We start from the raw sequence: 15,979 nt of genomic DNA on the forward strand, positions 1-15,979 counted from the left end.
GTTCTTTTAAAAAGATATGCCCTCCCTTTTTTTTTTTTTTTTTTTTTTTGTCACAACAACAAATAGTGTCTGGAATTTTGTCAGGTTAAATCCCAGTTTACTGATTTGGCTAAATGTTTTGCACTGTAATGTTTTCATTGTTCTAACAAGACTCCCAAGTTTTGCATAATACAGAGCTGCAATGGTCAGTGGCTGTGGGTGTCCGATGCTGCACTGTTGTTATTTTAACAAGAAGGATAAAGGGAAAAACAAAGAATCTTTCTCAACCTGATTCCCACCGCCTGTGGGAGCGAGGAAAGACGATGTTCTTCGAATCAGAGGTAATTGCTGTCAATATGACAGGTTTGTGTCTTAGAAGGTAAGTTCTATTACTTTCCATGCTGTGTGTGTGGATATGAGTTGGATTTTGTTGTATCAATGAATTTCACAGTAATTGTATAATTCAATAATGCACACGTATGAGATAAGACAATCATATACCTATGTGTGTGTATATATGTGGGTTTGGTTTGATCATTTGTGATAGTGTACACTTAAAGAAAAGACATGTCCTAATGCTATGGAAATGTATAATACTTTTATTTTTTATAAAAACAACAGTAAAAACACAACGACATTATTTACACACACAGTAATACCTGAGAGTCATCTTGTTGTATTTTTACACTTTTACTGCAGGCCACAATGAAGTCCTATGCAGTTTATGAGATGCACTGAAAGTATTTCTAGTGTAAACTCTTAAGAACCAGATCATGGCTTCAGACTAAACAGACTATGAACTCACACTTACACACACCTACTCAAACAGTATTAATTTAAACACAGCAGGTCAGATTCCTAGACATGGCTGGAGGTGCCGAGTCATCTCCCACGAAATGTCTGTATTTCCATGAATAATCGAAAAATGGGTGGCGTGAAGTCATTTTTCTGCCTAACTACAAATCAACACTGCTTCAATATGACTTATATGATGTTTGTACAAGTCAGTGGTCTGACTGCGCTAAACCGATCCAGTTGGCTGCAGAAGAAGAAGCAGCTTTCTGGTGTTTCTTCTGGATCCTCGTACGGCCCCTGTGCCAAATTCCTGTCATCTCTGTCCGTAGTCTGCAACCTGGAAGAGAGAAGGATATGCTCACAAACATTGTTTATTACAATATTCCATCTGATGTGAAGTTAAACAGTAAATACTGTTTTATTCAAGACTGAGAAGCATAACCCGACTGATACCAAAATTTTAGATAAGAGTTTCCAGAGATCCAGATCCAGAGTTTTAGATAAGTTTGATAATGATGGATCATTTCACACAAGGGAAAAAAAAAGAACTTGCAAACTGAAACGTGTGTATCCTGGTTCCCGTGTTCAGCGGCCACCTCATTTCTGAATGGGTTTGTCAGACCTTTTTTTTGTTTGGTTTTGATTGATTTAATTAATGTTTTGTCTAAAAATCTACAAGCCCAGATCAAAAGATATATAATTCATAGATCAATAGATCTACCTGTGTGAGGATAACTAGTGTACTGTCGGCTCAGAATGTGCATGTTCAGAGTGGATGGATTACAACCTGCTACTGTGTGTGTGTTATGCGAGCCTGAGAAGAGAAAAATAAAATAAAAAACCTACACGCACACATAATGTTACTGTTTGGGAAAAAGAGCTCAAATAGAAGCAGGGTTAAACTGAGTTTTTGTGGTGCGGTAGCGTCTCAAGTAAAACTAGTAAAAGTGGTGAACGAAGAAAGGAAATACCATATTTTAGTAGTCACCCCACAAAGTCTGAAAGCAGATTTGAAAAAGCATCAATCTGCTTTCATATTGCAGCTAAGTGTGTAGTAGTAAAAGAACGGTTCACAAGAATATGAGGTGCAGAGCTGACAAACAAAACCATCTCCAACAGCAGCAGTGAGTGTGCGATGGTTAAAGGCTCAATGACAGCATATCATCTAATCACAGTGGAGTGGAGCGCCTTTCTGTCTGATCCAATTTAGGAAAAAAAGCTATTAGCGTTAAGCAACTTAAAGCCAAAACACGTCAGCTACTTCTCCAAAGGACTTTCTTTGGCCCTCACAGAAATATACTGCCAAGTATAATGCAGGTCTATGACATAATTGTTAATAACAGCAAAGAACATACAAACAAAGACATAGAAATGGTCTGATTCATTGCTAAGATGGAGACTCGGCTGTTTTATTAGCAAAGTTGGACTATGAAATTTCCATCAGTTGTTTTTGTCTCCTGATAATTCCACAACTTGATTAAAAAAAATTAAAAAAACTACAGCTGTGTCAATACCATGGTGCCATAAAGGATGTGAACATCTTTTAAATTAGTTTGTGAGGTGTTTGAAGTCTGCTGGGGCAAGTTTCTGGTCCTGTCGTGAGTAGACTGGACTCCTGTTCCTGCTGAACTGAGCCAGTGGTTCGATAGGACTGATTATCAGCTCAGTAGGCACAGGAATCCCAGCCCCAAGTCTTTGCCATCAGTTGCTGATTATGAACATGTACATTTTCTTTTCTCCCATGTCTCAGTATCTGCAATGCAGCAAAAAGCAATGCAAGCTTGAGCAGCATGTCAAACGGTGCTCCTTCCCCTTTACCAATCCTACAAGAAACCATAGATGTGTAGGTTCATTAAAACTGAGAGAGGAAGATTGCAGTAGGAGGTGAAGAGTGTGCTCGACACAGTTGGAAGCTCTCCGCAGCATCCGCTGGGCTGGATGGTTAGGATGGTAGAGATTACTGCTACAACGCTGGCATAAAAAGGCTACAAGACTATTTTAGTTTCTGATCGTAATAATTGAGATATAAATCTATCACAGTCACATTTCACCACCCTTTCTGATGAACTTCCATACATACTGCATCACTTAAAGCTACTGAAGTTGCCAACATATTCTTTGAAATGGAATCCAATTTAGCAGCTCTTTGAAATGTACTTGGCTTTAAAGAGACAATCAGTCTAGTTAAACATGCATGAAGAGAAGATGTGGGTGTTGTGGGGCGAATAAGTTTATTTTCAGGGGCTTTATACTATGTTGCTTTATCCTTTGATGTGCGGAGAACCATTTCCCTCCCATTAGTGTGTAATAAATCACCTTTTAGATACAGGCTCTGATGGCAATTCCTCTCTTTTACAGGCCTTTGATGGTCATTACTCTTTTAACAGGCCCTAAATATAGGTCTAAAAATGGCAGGCTCCACATGGCCCTCATTTCTAATTCACACATCTGTCCTCGTTTAGTCGCCATTTTGTCGCTGTGAAAATAGAGTGCTGTTAAACCTCCTCGTGAGACATAATCTTACAAAAAAAAAAGGGAAAAAAAAGTCCAGTTTTTAATTAATTTGCAGCCATCTGTCACTGTTCTGATCAGGGAACTGAACAGTATAGATTTGCATTACAATGAGGTGGCTACTGAGTGGATTCTGGCAGCCTGCACCCATGTTACAGCAGAGGTTATGCAGTAAGTTACTGTGGGTCAGTATTTCAAACTCTAGGGTCTCAGTCACACACACACTATGCCGCAGATATCGACAGCTTGAGTGTTAGCTGATGAGTGCATCTAGCTGGAATGGGCTTTGCCATTACATTAGTTTGGTGAGGAGAAGCAAAGATGGTTGTATAACACTTCCAAAACTAATTATTTTATTATGTGATGCAGAGTTTATTGATCATTTGTTGAGGGAAAGTGTAATGAAAACACAACCTTGAATGATGAACGCGCTCATATTTCAGAGGGCATTTGTGTTTTGCTTGCAGTGTTTTTTGCATCGGTGCTTATCACGATTAAGTTGCCTCTTCTAAACACACTCGGCAGCGCCTGAAACGAAGCATGCGGTGCAACCCAACTGAGAATGCAACTGTTCTACAGGATCCCAGCGTTTTGTTTCTCCTGTCTGAGGAAAAACGAGAGAGAGGCTTATGTCGCACATTTAATCCACGGCATAAAAACACTTGATCACCCCAATAAACTGAAAGTGACACTTAACCCATGGAAGGACCTTGAAACTGTTATCACCATTTCCATCTTTGACGCCTCAGTCTTTCTTTCCTTCACAGTGAGGAAATGTGTGAGAACTCGCCTGCTTTATGAGTCTCTGTATCTTGGCTGCCTCGGGCTGAGATTAGATCAGAAATCAATACATATCATCCAGGGATGCCTGAGCAGCATTTCACCCTGCCAAAGTCATTTTAAGCTTAAAACCTAAAGCTCTTTAAATACTTAAAGGATGATTTTCAGAAGTGATTTTATGATAGCCATATCAACCTGTTTTTTTACAGGTTGTACAGCTGTATCCTAACTTGACTGCTTAGTCTGAAAAACAATCTGACGTTTTGGCAAATGCACTTTTAAGCAGTGGGGAGGTGAGTAGGTTAACTTGGCTTATCATAAAAACTGAAAGCTCTGGGGAAAAGCTAATCTGACTCTAAATCTTGTTGTTTAAACTGTGCAGAAATCTCGTTGCACTGTGAGGTTGTGAAACAGCCAACAGGGACTCAGGAAAGTCACTGCAACAAGCCAAGAAATAGTCCCTCGTATCTCCTGTAAATCCAGAAAGTCGGTTTAGACTTCAGTTTTTATTTTGAAACTTTTCCCACTTAAATTAAATCATTTAGAAATGAGAAAAACATAATTCCTTTAACTTCTAATTAAAATGGATTGAATAAACTGTGAGTTCTAGAGAAAGAAAATATGTACCTGAACTCATTTCTGCCATCTCTTTGTACATATAATACATTTATTTTTCAGTTGCAATTACATGCGCCTTTACTCTGCTGCAGACTTATCACATGTACCTATTTAGTTGTTACTGGTTGCCATGGCATTCTTGCTTAGTATGAGTTTAATTACAAAGATATTTGTGAAAATGTCCTTTCATTTTCCTTTAAAGAAAACTAAATTCACTTTTAATTGGCTTAGGAGAAATTAAAAAATGTAAGCCTCCTCTGGCTTGCTTTATACTGGACTATCATTTATCAGCTGTTTTTGTACCTATAATAGCCAGAGGACTCACTGTCTCAGGGATTTCTTTTGTCATTCATTTTATGCCACTTATTTGAGCCTTTTTTTTTTTACAAAAACATTCTTAACATTAATCTTAAGACCATTTGCGTGCTAATGCGCAGCTCATGAAATAAGCTGAGGATAGAGCACCTTGTTTAATACAGGTCCTGCCACCTGTAATCTCAGATCAGTTTAAACTGACGCAACCTGCGGTGCGATTTCCCCATATGTAATGCCAACACAAACAAGGGTTTAGCTACGGAAAACAAACTTTTTGGAAGACAAATCGCATCGATGATGGAGGAGATTAAGACAAACATGCTCCAAGCAGCTTGTGAGTGTGCCCCGGCTGCAGTGAAGAGGGTAGAAAGGCAGAAAGAGCCACTCGCTAACATGAAAAAGAAATGCTCTGATCTTAAACCGCAACACACAAATTCCACCTTGCGTCTTGCAATCAATTCCTAAAATCGTGTTACAAACTCACGGAAAGTTGACAAATGGCTCGAACGCATATCTCAAACTGCTATGACACGACAAGATCACTTCCACACCACAGGAATGTTTTATAATGAAATACTCGGATGTGGTTTGTTGCTTTAAGAGCTGATCTTTTCATTCATGGAGCTCAAGGTTGTTTTGAGTCAACCTGTTTCATCATTGGGAAGTACTGCCATATATAGCTATAGTCTTACGTTTATACCGTGCCTGTCGCAATTTCTGCTGTGTGAAAAAGTGTTGTGGTGATGAAGGACAATGGCGATGAGGATGCCTGTGGCCACTGCTGTAGGATTGATTCAATAGCGAGGGTAGGTGGTTTCTTCAGGCCTCATTAGTGCTGCAAGTACAGTTTCTCCTAAGGTACTTGGCTCTTACCTTCGCTAGAACTACAAAATGTGCAAGCAGCATCACGCTCAGGATTATCTTTCATAAGTGTAACTTAAAGGAGGCAGAAACAAAGTGTGGGGGCAGTGAGGACAGATGAAAGGACAGCAGACAAAGCAGGAGAGCATAGCGTGGTGTTTCGAATTTGCAAGGTGGTCCGTGTGTTTTAATTCTTTCTAGTGAGTGAGAGGATTTTACTGGCTAGCTCCGTAAGAGAGGAGACAGAAGTGAAGAAACACTAAGAACCGATGAGAGAAGGAAGGGGAGGTGAGAGAAGATGCAGAAGAATAGGAAAAGGAGCAAAGAAACAGAAGAGGACAAAGTGGCAGGAGGTCTGTGAATTAGATAATTGAAGTGGGAAAAAAAGGCTCTGCTGTCCACACACACACATACACACACAAACTTGATGGCACATTTCTTTTCATTGTCTGCTTGTCTGGGTCATGCTCTCCTCAGGTGCAGAACTTAGCCACTGTGAACAAAGAGGAAATCAATCACTGTTCACCAATCAGCTAAGCTCTGTGTCTGGCTGGAGAGAGGATACTAAAAAACTCTGGAGGTGAGTGGTGTGTGCGATGATGAGCTCCTTAATCATCCTTTTTTTTTTTTCTTCCCATCGCCACACGTCCAAATCACCAGGTCCTCAAACACCATTACATGCACCCTTATATAATCACATCTTCTTCAGTTTTTAAGTTTCTGGGGGGGTGATTTAGTCCTGTGTGTGTGTGTGTGTATAGAAGAGGCTCTGGTTGCTATGGCAGCCGGCTGGGTCAGGGCTGTGTGGTAATCCCTGGCAATGTGATTTTTATCATAAGTCACAAATCAGCACGCCAGGAACCCTCACAGCCCAGACATGAAAGAACAAGCTCTCCTCTCTGTCAGTGTTTTTTTCTTTTCTTCTCTACCTACATCTTTCAGTTCAGCTCCAATCCACTGCTAACTCACAACACCCTGAAACTAAACTTTCCTTGCCCTTCCTCCCCGTTTTTCTCCCTTATGTCTGCCTTCAGACCTCAGCCGTGAAAGACCAAACCTGTAGATCCTTGCTGCTTCACTATTTCCTTAGTTACCCCACTTTTCGTCTCCTATTCGCCACGCTCGGCTAACCCAGCGATATGCCCCTCATTAAGCGGATCAAGAGGGATTCCAGAGGCATGTACCGAGGGAGGAAAAGAACGAGAGGGTGAAAAGGGAGGGGAGACAGGGGGGAAAAAAAGACAGGGAGAGACCACCCTACTCTTTTAAAGGGTTGTGCTTTTTAGGTTTAAAAACACAGAGCAGGGTTTGCCTTGACAGACATGTTGTTTTCAGTTAAAACCCTCTCAGCCCGCCTTGCCTAATCCCACAGAACAGTGTGTGTGTGTATTAGGGTGTAAAAGGGTACAGGGAGGACTGCTCTACTTGAGAAAGGACAATGGGGGAACACTAACTGAGCAGTGGAACATAAATCCATCTCCCTACAGTGCAATATGAAAAGGCAGTGAGGTGGTCCATTCATCCATCATTTTAATTGGAGAGAGATCTCTGATCTCAGCTGACCACTGTGATCCACCGATGTTTACAGAGGCTTGTTTGGATCGATCCAGTAGGAAGCAATAGTAAAAGTTTAGGATATCAATCATGAAATGCTTCTTCTTTTTGTTCTTTTCATTCCCCCAGTACTCATGAGGGTCCACGGGTAGAAGGAGTGACAGATGATGACAAGAGATCTGTGGGCACGGACAGATTTGTGCTGTGTCTGTGTGTCAGAGAGATTTATCAGGACTGAGCCAGATGCCAAACGCTTGTAAAGAAAGCCTTGCACAGAATGTGCAAATGCATGAACCTGTGAGAGGGTGTTTGTGTCTGAAGATAAAGGCATATCCTGTGGCAGCCTTGTTGGGGTCTAAGAAAGGATTTTGGTGCTGTAAGTCACTCGGGTTGATGTGGACGAGTTATTAGCAGCGCCGAAGGTTACAGATGGCTTTCGGCCACGTTGAATTGTCCGTGTGACAGAAAATAAAACGGATACCTGTGTTTTCAGTTGGCTGTGAATGAAGAGCTGAAACATTAGCAATTTTAGGGTTCTATTCCAAATCAACGAGCCGTCACCTAAAGAGTATTTATCAGCCTTGTGCTCTGACATTATAACACAGTATTAATTAATTTAGTGTCAGAAATGTATATTTTTCCACACTGTTGCATTAGAAAGGGGACAGAGCACTGTTAGAAAAGATGATGTAAACAATCTCCATATACAAGTCGAAGCTGAGCTATTTGACCAGATTTGATGACAGCTGATTTCAACAGAGATTTGAGTGCATTTAAACCAAAACCTCATCAAAAACACACTAGGGTTATTTGCTATTCACTATGATCCATTAGTAGATATACAGTAAAATAACTGACAACTATTTTGATCATTGATTTGAAGTTGAAGTAGTTTTTCTAGCTGTTTGCTAGACATGCTGCTTCCAGTCTCTTCACTCTGAGGAAATCCCTCCATCCTTTTCTGTTCTACCACCACCAAGATCAGAGTGGAGATATGAGATAAGTAATTATTTATTAGTCTGCACGATCATGCAAAAATGAGCAAGTTGCATTTCATCAAACTTTGTGACGAAGGGGCACATGAACAATTGGTTCTTCGTGCCAATTAGATCACCTTATTTAGTTATTCTTTTTTTCAAATAGTAAAATAGTTTCATTGGCCCTTGAGCTGAAGTTCTATTTTATTTTCAACATGGCTTAAAGAAACCACATTTTGATAACTGATAAAGTGATTTGAGGAGTGTTTTAGGTGACATTTCAGGGCCGGACATATGCTGACACTTTATTGAAGTAAGGATACGAATTTCATGGTGGAAATCATTTTTTATTTCTGTATGAGTTTGCCATATGCTAATGACTGCAGGAATGGTGAAGATGGAAAGGCTGAACTAGACTAAACTTCACACACTGCTTTATTTATTGAAGTGTAAAAGAACAAGTTTAATCTCATCAGTCTTTAGACTATTGATCAGACAGAACTAAATATATCGCCCCTGATACTACACTTACACATATTTTGACATTTAATAGACTAAGAAATTAAGAAAATAGCAATCAGTTGAAGCCTTAGACCTCATTGATTTGATGAATTTTTCAGTATGAAATATCCAAATTAACGGGACTCTTGAACTTCCACTGCTGTTTCCTTAAGGCAGCCCAAAGTCTTTAAAGGCTCTGATGAATAAAGGCTAAAATAAAATTTTAAAAATCATTGGTTTCACCCAGACCAAATGTCAATGATCCTAATTAGAATCTGCCTAAGGGCACTTGTTGCATGGCTGGCTCTCTTCTCACCTATCATTTCTGAATAAACTGTCAATCATATCAAATCAAAGCATGATAATGAAAACAATTTCATAAGTTTGCCCAAAGAAAAAGTACATTTCCAGATGCTCCACCATCCTATCCATTGTATGCTGCTTTTATCAATAACCTTGAAAAGTAGTCCTTGAATTTAAATTGCCAGGACAAGATCCTTTTAACTGACTTATGTCATTATTCAAAGGTTTTCGATGGTAAAATGCCGGACTGTAAAGATCAGCAGTTTCAAAGTGACCTATCTACTCTGCGATCCTCTCCTCTTTGTCCCTTCCCTCTTGAACCCTTTCCTTCACCTAGTGTCGGGCCAATACACCCTCACCGTTCAGACTGGTCCAGAAGTCTGCTAGTTGACATCTGTGGTTTTGTGTGCATACATATACAACGCACACAAAAGGAATTCCAGGGTGCACGGGGTAAAAAAAATCTCTCCACATCGAGGGGAGATCATTCTGAGTCCCTCAAAAAAATGCTCACTGACCCGTTTACTCTCCTTTTCTGTCTTCCCTCTCTCGTTTGTTTGAGGAACAAATTCCCAAATTCCTTCTCTGACAAACACATCCTGACGGCGCTGCAGTGAAACCACGGAAAAGGCCCCATTTGGACCCTACAAACACACATGTGCACACGCACAGTCAATGAGCTCAGAAAGGAATGTGCAGCATAGGTAGCCAAGTGACTTGTGCAGACTGTCCGCTGGGGCAGATGGGATGAGGATCAATTCAACACAAAGCTTTCTTTTACAGGCGCCATTTACAGGCGCCGACCACAGGGTCATTTATGAGATAAAGTCTCAGTACATATAAATATGAACAAGTGGAGATGAACAAGAATTACCCTTTTATGTCAAAGGCAAATGAATAGATAAAACCAAATGCGTAAGTGATGGCGAAGCCTTCAGCTTCATTGTGCTCAGACACTTGAAATATAACTTTATTGTTATGAGTAAAGTGAGTCAGTACCAGTGAGTCACTGGTCTGTCATCAGACAGTTTTCTCTGAGAAGATAACTTAAAATCTCCTTGAATGAACCTAAACAAATACATATTTAGCTCCAGTGAACTGAGGAGAAACTGATTTTGGCTGCAAATAGGTGTAAGAAAAAGATAGAAATCTTATATCTTGTAGCTTTATAACATCTTTTAACTCATGCAGACATCCAGGATGAGGGCATACCAGCAAGGACCAGAAAATGAAAATGAAATCAAACGCTTGATATGCAACACGCTGAAGACTAAAAACGAGACTTCACCTCCAGTGTCACAGGATCATCTCCTCCACCACCTTGTGTGCCGACCGGTCCATTTCCTCCTGGACTAATGAGAGGCAGTGACGAGCCAGAGCCTGCTGCTCAGGATCCTCCTGAAGCATCAGCTCCCCATACAGATACACACCCATGGCCTGTAACATACGTACTATCAGTCTCGTTTCCTCTGTGTTTTACATACGTTTGAAGCTTTCATTTTAGGATTTCAATCAAATGCTGCAATTTACTTGATCATGAACCAGAAAGTGCTCCACATCTCCGTAAGCCTGAACGTATGCATGCTTGACCACCAGCTCACACCAGCGATGTCGGACCTAGAACCGGAGAATAGAGGAATAATACAGCCATTAATCGAACATATATTTCTATTTATACATTATAAATATGCCACTGAAACAGACCCTTTGTAGGTTTGAAACTATGTAACTTTATGGAGTTTATCCCAATTCAAAGCTGATAGAGTTAACAACATAAATTTTTTACTAATTTGTTAGTAAAAGAAAATATGAATAAATCAGTTTATAACAGTAATAGGAATCATTGTAAAGCAGAATGGTGTTGATGGTTCTTTTAATTTATTTGTGCTTTGAAAAGTTGCCCCAGATTAATTCAGAATTAAGATCCAGAATTAGTTTCCGAGAGAAAATCATCTCAACCTAAAAATTCGTGTTTAAAAGATCAATTTGTTTCTCTGACTGTATAATACACACACCGTGAACACCACAGTGTGTGTATACGTGCATTTTAACTGTAAGTGTGTGTGGAGAGCTAATGCCTGGCCTTTCTCCCTGAGGATCAATAGGACCTCTGTTGCCGCGGTTACAGGAGAGATCAGAGACTGGCTCTGTCCCTGCCTCAACCATCATCCTTCATCATCTGCTCTGAGCGTACACATTAGCGTGTTTGACTGTGTGTGTGTGTGTGTGTGTGTGTGTGTGTGCTGGGTTGTACTCTTGTGGAGGAGGTAGAGAGAAGATGATAAAAGAGGCAGAGAAGTGATAAAACATTTCAGATGAAACATCTTTTAAAGCACCGTCACTTCTTTAAAGCGGGACAGTTTCCCTTGGCTGTTTTTTCGTGGGTGTCTTCTTCACAATCTCACACTCTCCACACGCTCAGGATAATAAACTAGTCCTTCAGAGAGTTCAGTGACTAAGCGTGGGCTATTTGGTGACTGATACAATTTCAACAGCTCAAGTTTAGGGGAAGCAAATATACAGGCTTGCATTTTGAGGTGGCTTAACCTAGAGAGGAGCTAAATGGATCCCAGATCTCCTTTTAAGGCGTTAACCCTCTTAATAGAAGTTTGTGCTTTCACCTTTTAAATGCTGCACTGCCCTCCACCTGCTTATGCAGCTTAAGAATGCTCCAACTATGTTTAAATGCTCGTATTACAACTGCAACCCGGTAATGAAGATGAGTTTAAGTGGTGTCAAGGGCTTTAAAGTCCCATATATAGTCAAACTTCATTCAGCAAAAATCAAATAGCTTTCAAAAAGAGGTATTATAATTCTCTATCTACAGCTAACATGGGAACAATGATGTGTGTGTGTGTGGGTCTCTGCATTCATAGGAGTGAACACAAGTGTGTACAGTTTGTGTCCCCTCAAGTGCCAGCCCTGCCCTTCTGGCCTGTGTAGCCCCAGCAGCTGTTGACTACACTGGGCTACATTCCTGGGGAGAGCCCTGGGGCAGAGCAGCTGCCTGGTGCACCTCTCCTCCCCCCCCCCCCTTTTTTTTTTTTTTTTTTTTACTGTGTTTCCTCTCACAGGGCCCCTCTTTCTGACAGTGCATGCAATTACACAGTGACATTCCTTCATTTATTACTGCACAGCCATCCCGCCTTCACTCTCCTCTACCACCAATTTTAACACACGCAAACGCTTCAACTGTTGCTTAAGTACTCTGTGTGTGTGTGTGTGTGTGTGTGTGTGTGTGTGTGTGTGTGTGTGCGGGCTTCCCATAACGAACCAGCTTACACATCCTATAGAGTCTGAATCTCGTGAATTTAATGTGCGTGGAATCAAGATTTAAGAGCGGTGTTAAGCCGTGTACCAGAATTTTGAGAAAGATTCTTGTTGGACTTTGTCCAAAAGTGAAAAATATTTATTGGTAAACTTTTACTGGCGCAGTGCTATGAGGTATTCTTGTAAACCTTTATACAGAACCAGGCTCTATCTGGCCTCTGCAGTGGGAAGATATGCGAGTGGCATCTGCTCATCTGACTTGTCAAGAGGCAACAAGCACATTTCAAACGATCTTTAGTCATTTGTGTTTTCCTTTTTCAAACTTCTTTCCTACATTTATGATCTTCAACATAAATCTAAATTCATTAGCCCTAAAAACCATCTGCCTAGTGCTGTGTGGGTCCTGTTGGAGGTCAACCAGCTGAGGCATAGATTTGAAACCTCTGGTGGCGCTCCAAGGTGTCTGGTTCAGTGACACTGTCAGTGGATCTCTCGGGTGGTTTCTGTTGGATGCAGCCTCTGTGAATCGGGCTTGCTCGGTCACATCCCATGTATGCTCAATCAGATTGGAATCTTGGGAGTTTGGAGGCTTAATCAACGCTTTGGGCTTTTTGTCATGTTCCCGAGCAGTTTTTGTTGTGTGGTGGGGGCACGCTGTCCTGCTGGAGGAACTGTTGCAATCGACTGGCTGAAATGATTGTCAGTGGTTTAAAAGCTATTGCTCACTTCTGTTTTCTTATCTAGTTTTTCCAACTGGCACCCGTTCATTCTGGAAGGAATTTCTTCCTCAGTGAACCCTTCCCAAGAGCCTGTTTCAAGCCTTTAAGTGTTTGAACGCACGATGCCTTCTGAGACTGACATCTCTAAATACACGGGTGAATCTGAGCTGATTTATTTTTATTTTTTTAGTTTTTCTAAGTCAATATTTTGTTTATTCTCGGTAAACCTTATCTCCTCTGGTGCCCATGTGCACAGATCTCAATGTGGTCCAGTTAAGTCTCCAGTTAGTGGAGTAAATCTAACCTGAGCAGCAAACTTAAACAATGAGGCCAGTGTGACTGACCGACAGATGGCTCTCCATCTGCACGCATATGCACATGGACACATGAAACTACACACACACACACACATGTGTGCTGGTGGAGTCACAAAGAATCTCACATCACATGAGGTGCATATAAAAGGAAGTGGGCCAAAGTCACGCACTCTCTCTCATACATGCAAACACATGCCCAGGCTCCGAGACGCTCTCACACACATATTCATGGTCACAGTCTGATTGCACGTACACTCGTGGTCAGTCACTCGTTTGCTTTCACTATTGTGTACGTGTTTTCACACACAGGAAACCCAGCGACAAGCTCTGTTATCACTTTCATTGCACTGCGTCACACTTAAAACTGCACTCTGCTTTGCTTGTTTTTAGTGCATAACAGGGGATGAAAAAATAAGTTCCAGCATACCAGGCTGCTATATGCACAAGACTATCAACATATTTAAGTGAGAAAATGTCAGCAGATTGATTCATTAGAAAGTAGAAATGCAACTCATGTGGCGAAATATCCTTATCAGGAGCTTTACTGCAGGCTACTGCTTTCAAGTAATCCATTAGAGCATTCAGAGTGTATTCATGGTTGCTTTTGTATATTAACAGCTTCTCAGAAGTCCTAACCACCATTTCTATCACCCAATATTAATTTATTCCGAAAAGCTCCCATTCTCTGTAAGGTAAACACTGAGGGGTTACAGAGGCTGAGCTGCACTCAGTCCTGTACTCATCCTGTATTCAACAGATCAATCATCAGCCACCTAAAGAGAAGGCAGTACCAGACGATGCAAAACTGAAAAAAAAAAAAAGAAGAAAACGAGCTCCAGGCCGAGGAGAAAATAAATGTCCACATTTCTAAGGAGAGACGAAGGCGATTAACCCCCTCTGAATGAGATTGCTAACATTAGGACTGGGCCATTGCCTTTAGACTGGTGTGTGCAGGTGTGTGGATATTTGTGTAAATGTGTGTTTTTCCATGCATGACCATGTGCATAATGGCCCTGTGTATTTTTAGCAAACACTGGCTTTTTTTTTTTTTGTAGATGAGAATCTGCTTTCCTCGTTCAGGCAGTCTGATCAAAGAGGCCCAATCTTATAGCTGTAGCCACAGAGTGGCCAACAAGTGTGATCTGATCAAGCGCCCAGAGTGTGAGTGTTAAATGTAAATATTTAAACGCATCTTTCGTTGTCTGGATTCAATGTAATGTCGACTGACTCTGCCCAACAGAACATCTGAGACCCATTATATACATTACTGCCCTAACAAAACAGCTCATATAATTAATAGGAACTTGTAAAAACCTAAATATGTATCAAATTTTTCTTTTTAAGATGAGCCATGTGTTAACGATGATGGTTAGTATAGACATTTTACGGGCTCTGGCGCAGCCGTGTTTTCACACTCATGCTCCTGTACTGACAGGCAGCGCTGTACAGTACAGAACTCTTGAGCTGCTCACAAATATATATGCATAGCACAAACTGACAAACACAGAAACATTGTTAACAGGGCTTATAAAGGACTTTGTTCGGCACTAAAACATGAAGGGAATACTTGTGGGATTTAGTCAGTAATGGCAGCTATCAGAGGAGAGCAGCTATTAGGGCGGAATTTACTACACATCACTAAGTGCTACACCTTGGGATGGAAACGGTGAGGAAACCTTCAAGTTTTTATTACTAGAAGAGATTGTGGAGCTTGCTTGCATATGTTCACTTGTCTGAGCATGTGTGCGTGGGTGAATATGAGCCTGTGCGTGTGTGAGGTCTAACCTCAGCGTCTTGTTTCTGTAGACCGTAGGTTCTCTGCAGAGCATGCAATGATGCCACGCTCAGCTCCGATTCTTCTAGCAGAAGCTCCAAAAGCATCACTAGCTGGTCTGACATCAACTGTGGAGACAGAGCGGTTTATAATATTAGTGCAAGCTCCCTCATGAATACACTGAGACATTATTAAACATCATGAGCAAGGCCACTTTCTCCTTACATAAGCAGCTTTAAACTAGCTAAGTTATCAGGAATGGCAGACTAATTTAAACACTGAATATTTCTCCCTCATACGCACATTTTTATTATTTTCTACAAGTTTCATTTTCTTGTCTTTGCTGTGACAGCCTTGATGAAAAAAAAATCACATTAATAGAAATCAGGCCATTAATCCAGTCTTTAGAACAGAGGGGGAAAGTGCAATATATCAGAGCTGAAAAGGTAATTAAATAAATATGGTAAACTAAGTGAATCTTGTACCACTAGAAAATATTACAAAAGAGGTAAAAGAAAATTAAAAAAAAAAGAAGTGAGATGAAGGGGAAACAATAGGATTTGAATCAACCACAGAGAGGAATGAAACATAATAGAATTTGTCCTTTTTGATTTTGAACCAAAGAGCAGAGCATTTTTCAGGCACACGGACAACAAACATTTTTTAAGCATTTCCCCTCATAGAGTGCCAGTCAAATCCCAGCGA

At 40.8% G+C, this 15,979-nt stretch overlaps 1 protein-coding gene across 1 annotated transcript in view; it reads right to left on the bottom strand.

The window, feature by feature from the left end:
• Positions 1–562: 562 nt before the first annotated feature.
• Positions 563–15,979, bottom strand: part of aopep (aminopeptidase O (putative)) — a 69,032-nt gene continuing 53,615 nt past the window's right edge. The window contains exons 15-18 of the mRNA XM_072387741.1: positions 15,286–15,402; positions 10,725–10,811; positions 10,483–10,631; positions 563–1,111 (exon numbers count right to left, since the gene is read on the bottom strand). Coding sequence (XP_072243842.1) covers positions 10,491–10,631; positions 10,725–10,811; positions 15,286–15,402 — 345 coding nt within the window. The 3' untranslated portion in view covers positions 563–1,111; positions 10,483–10,490. The remainder of the gene's footprint in view (positions 1,112–10,482; positions 10,632–10,724; positions 10,812–15,285; positions 15,403–15,979) is intronic.

The sequence above is a fragment of the Leuresthes tenuis genome, unplaced genomic scaffold (assembly GCF_036924035.1).
Source record: "Leuresthes tenuis unplaced genomic scaffold, fLeuTen1.0.hap1 SCAF_6, whole genome shotgun sequence".
Taxonomy (NCBI): Eukaryota; Metazoa; Chordata; class Actinopteri; order Atheriniformes; family Atherinopsidae; genus Leuresthes; species Leuresthes tenuis.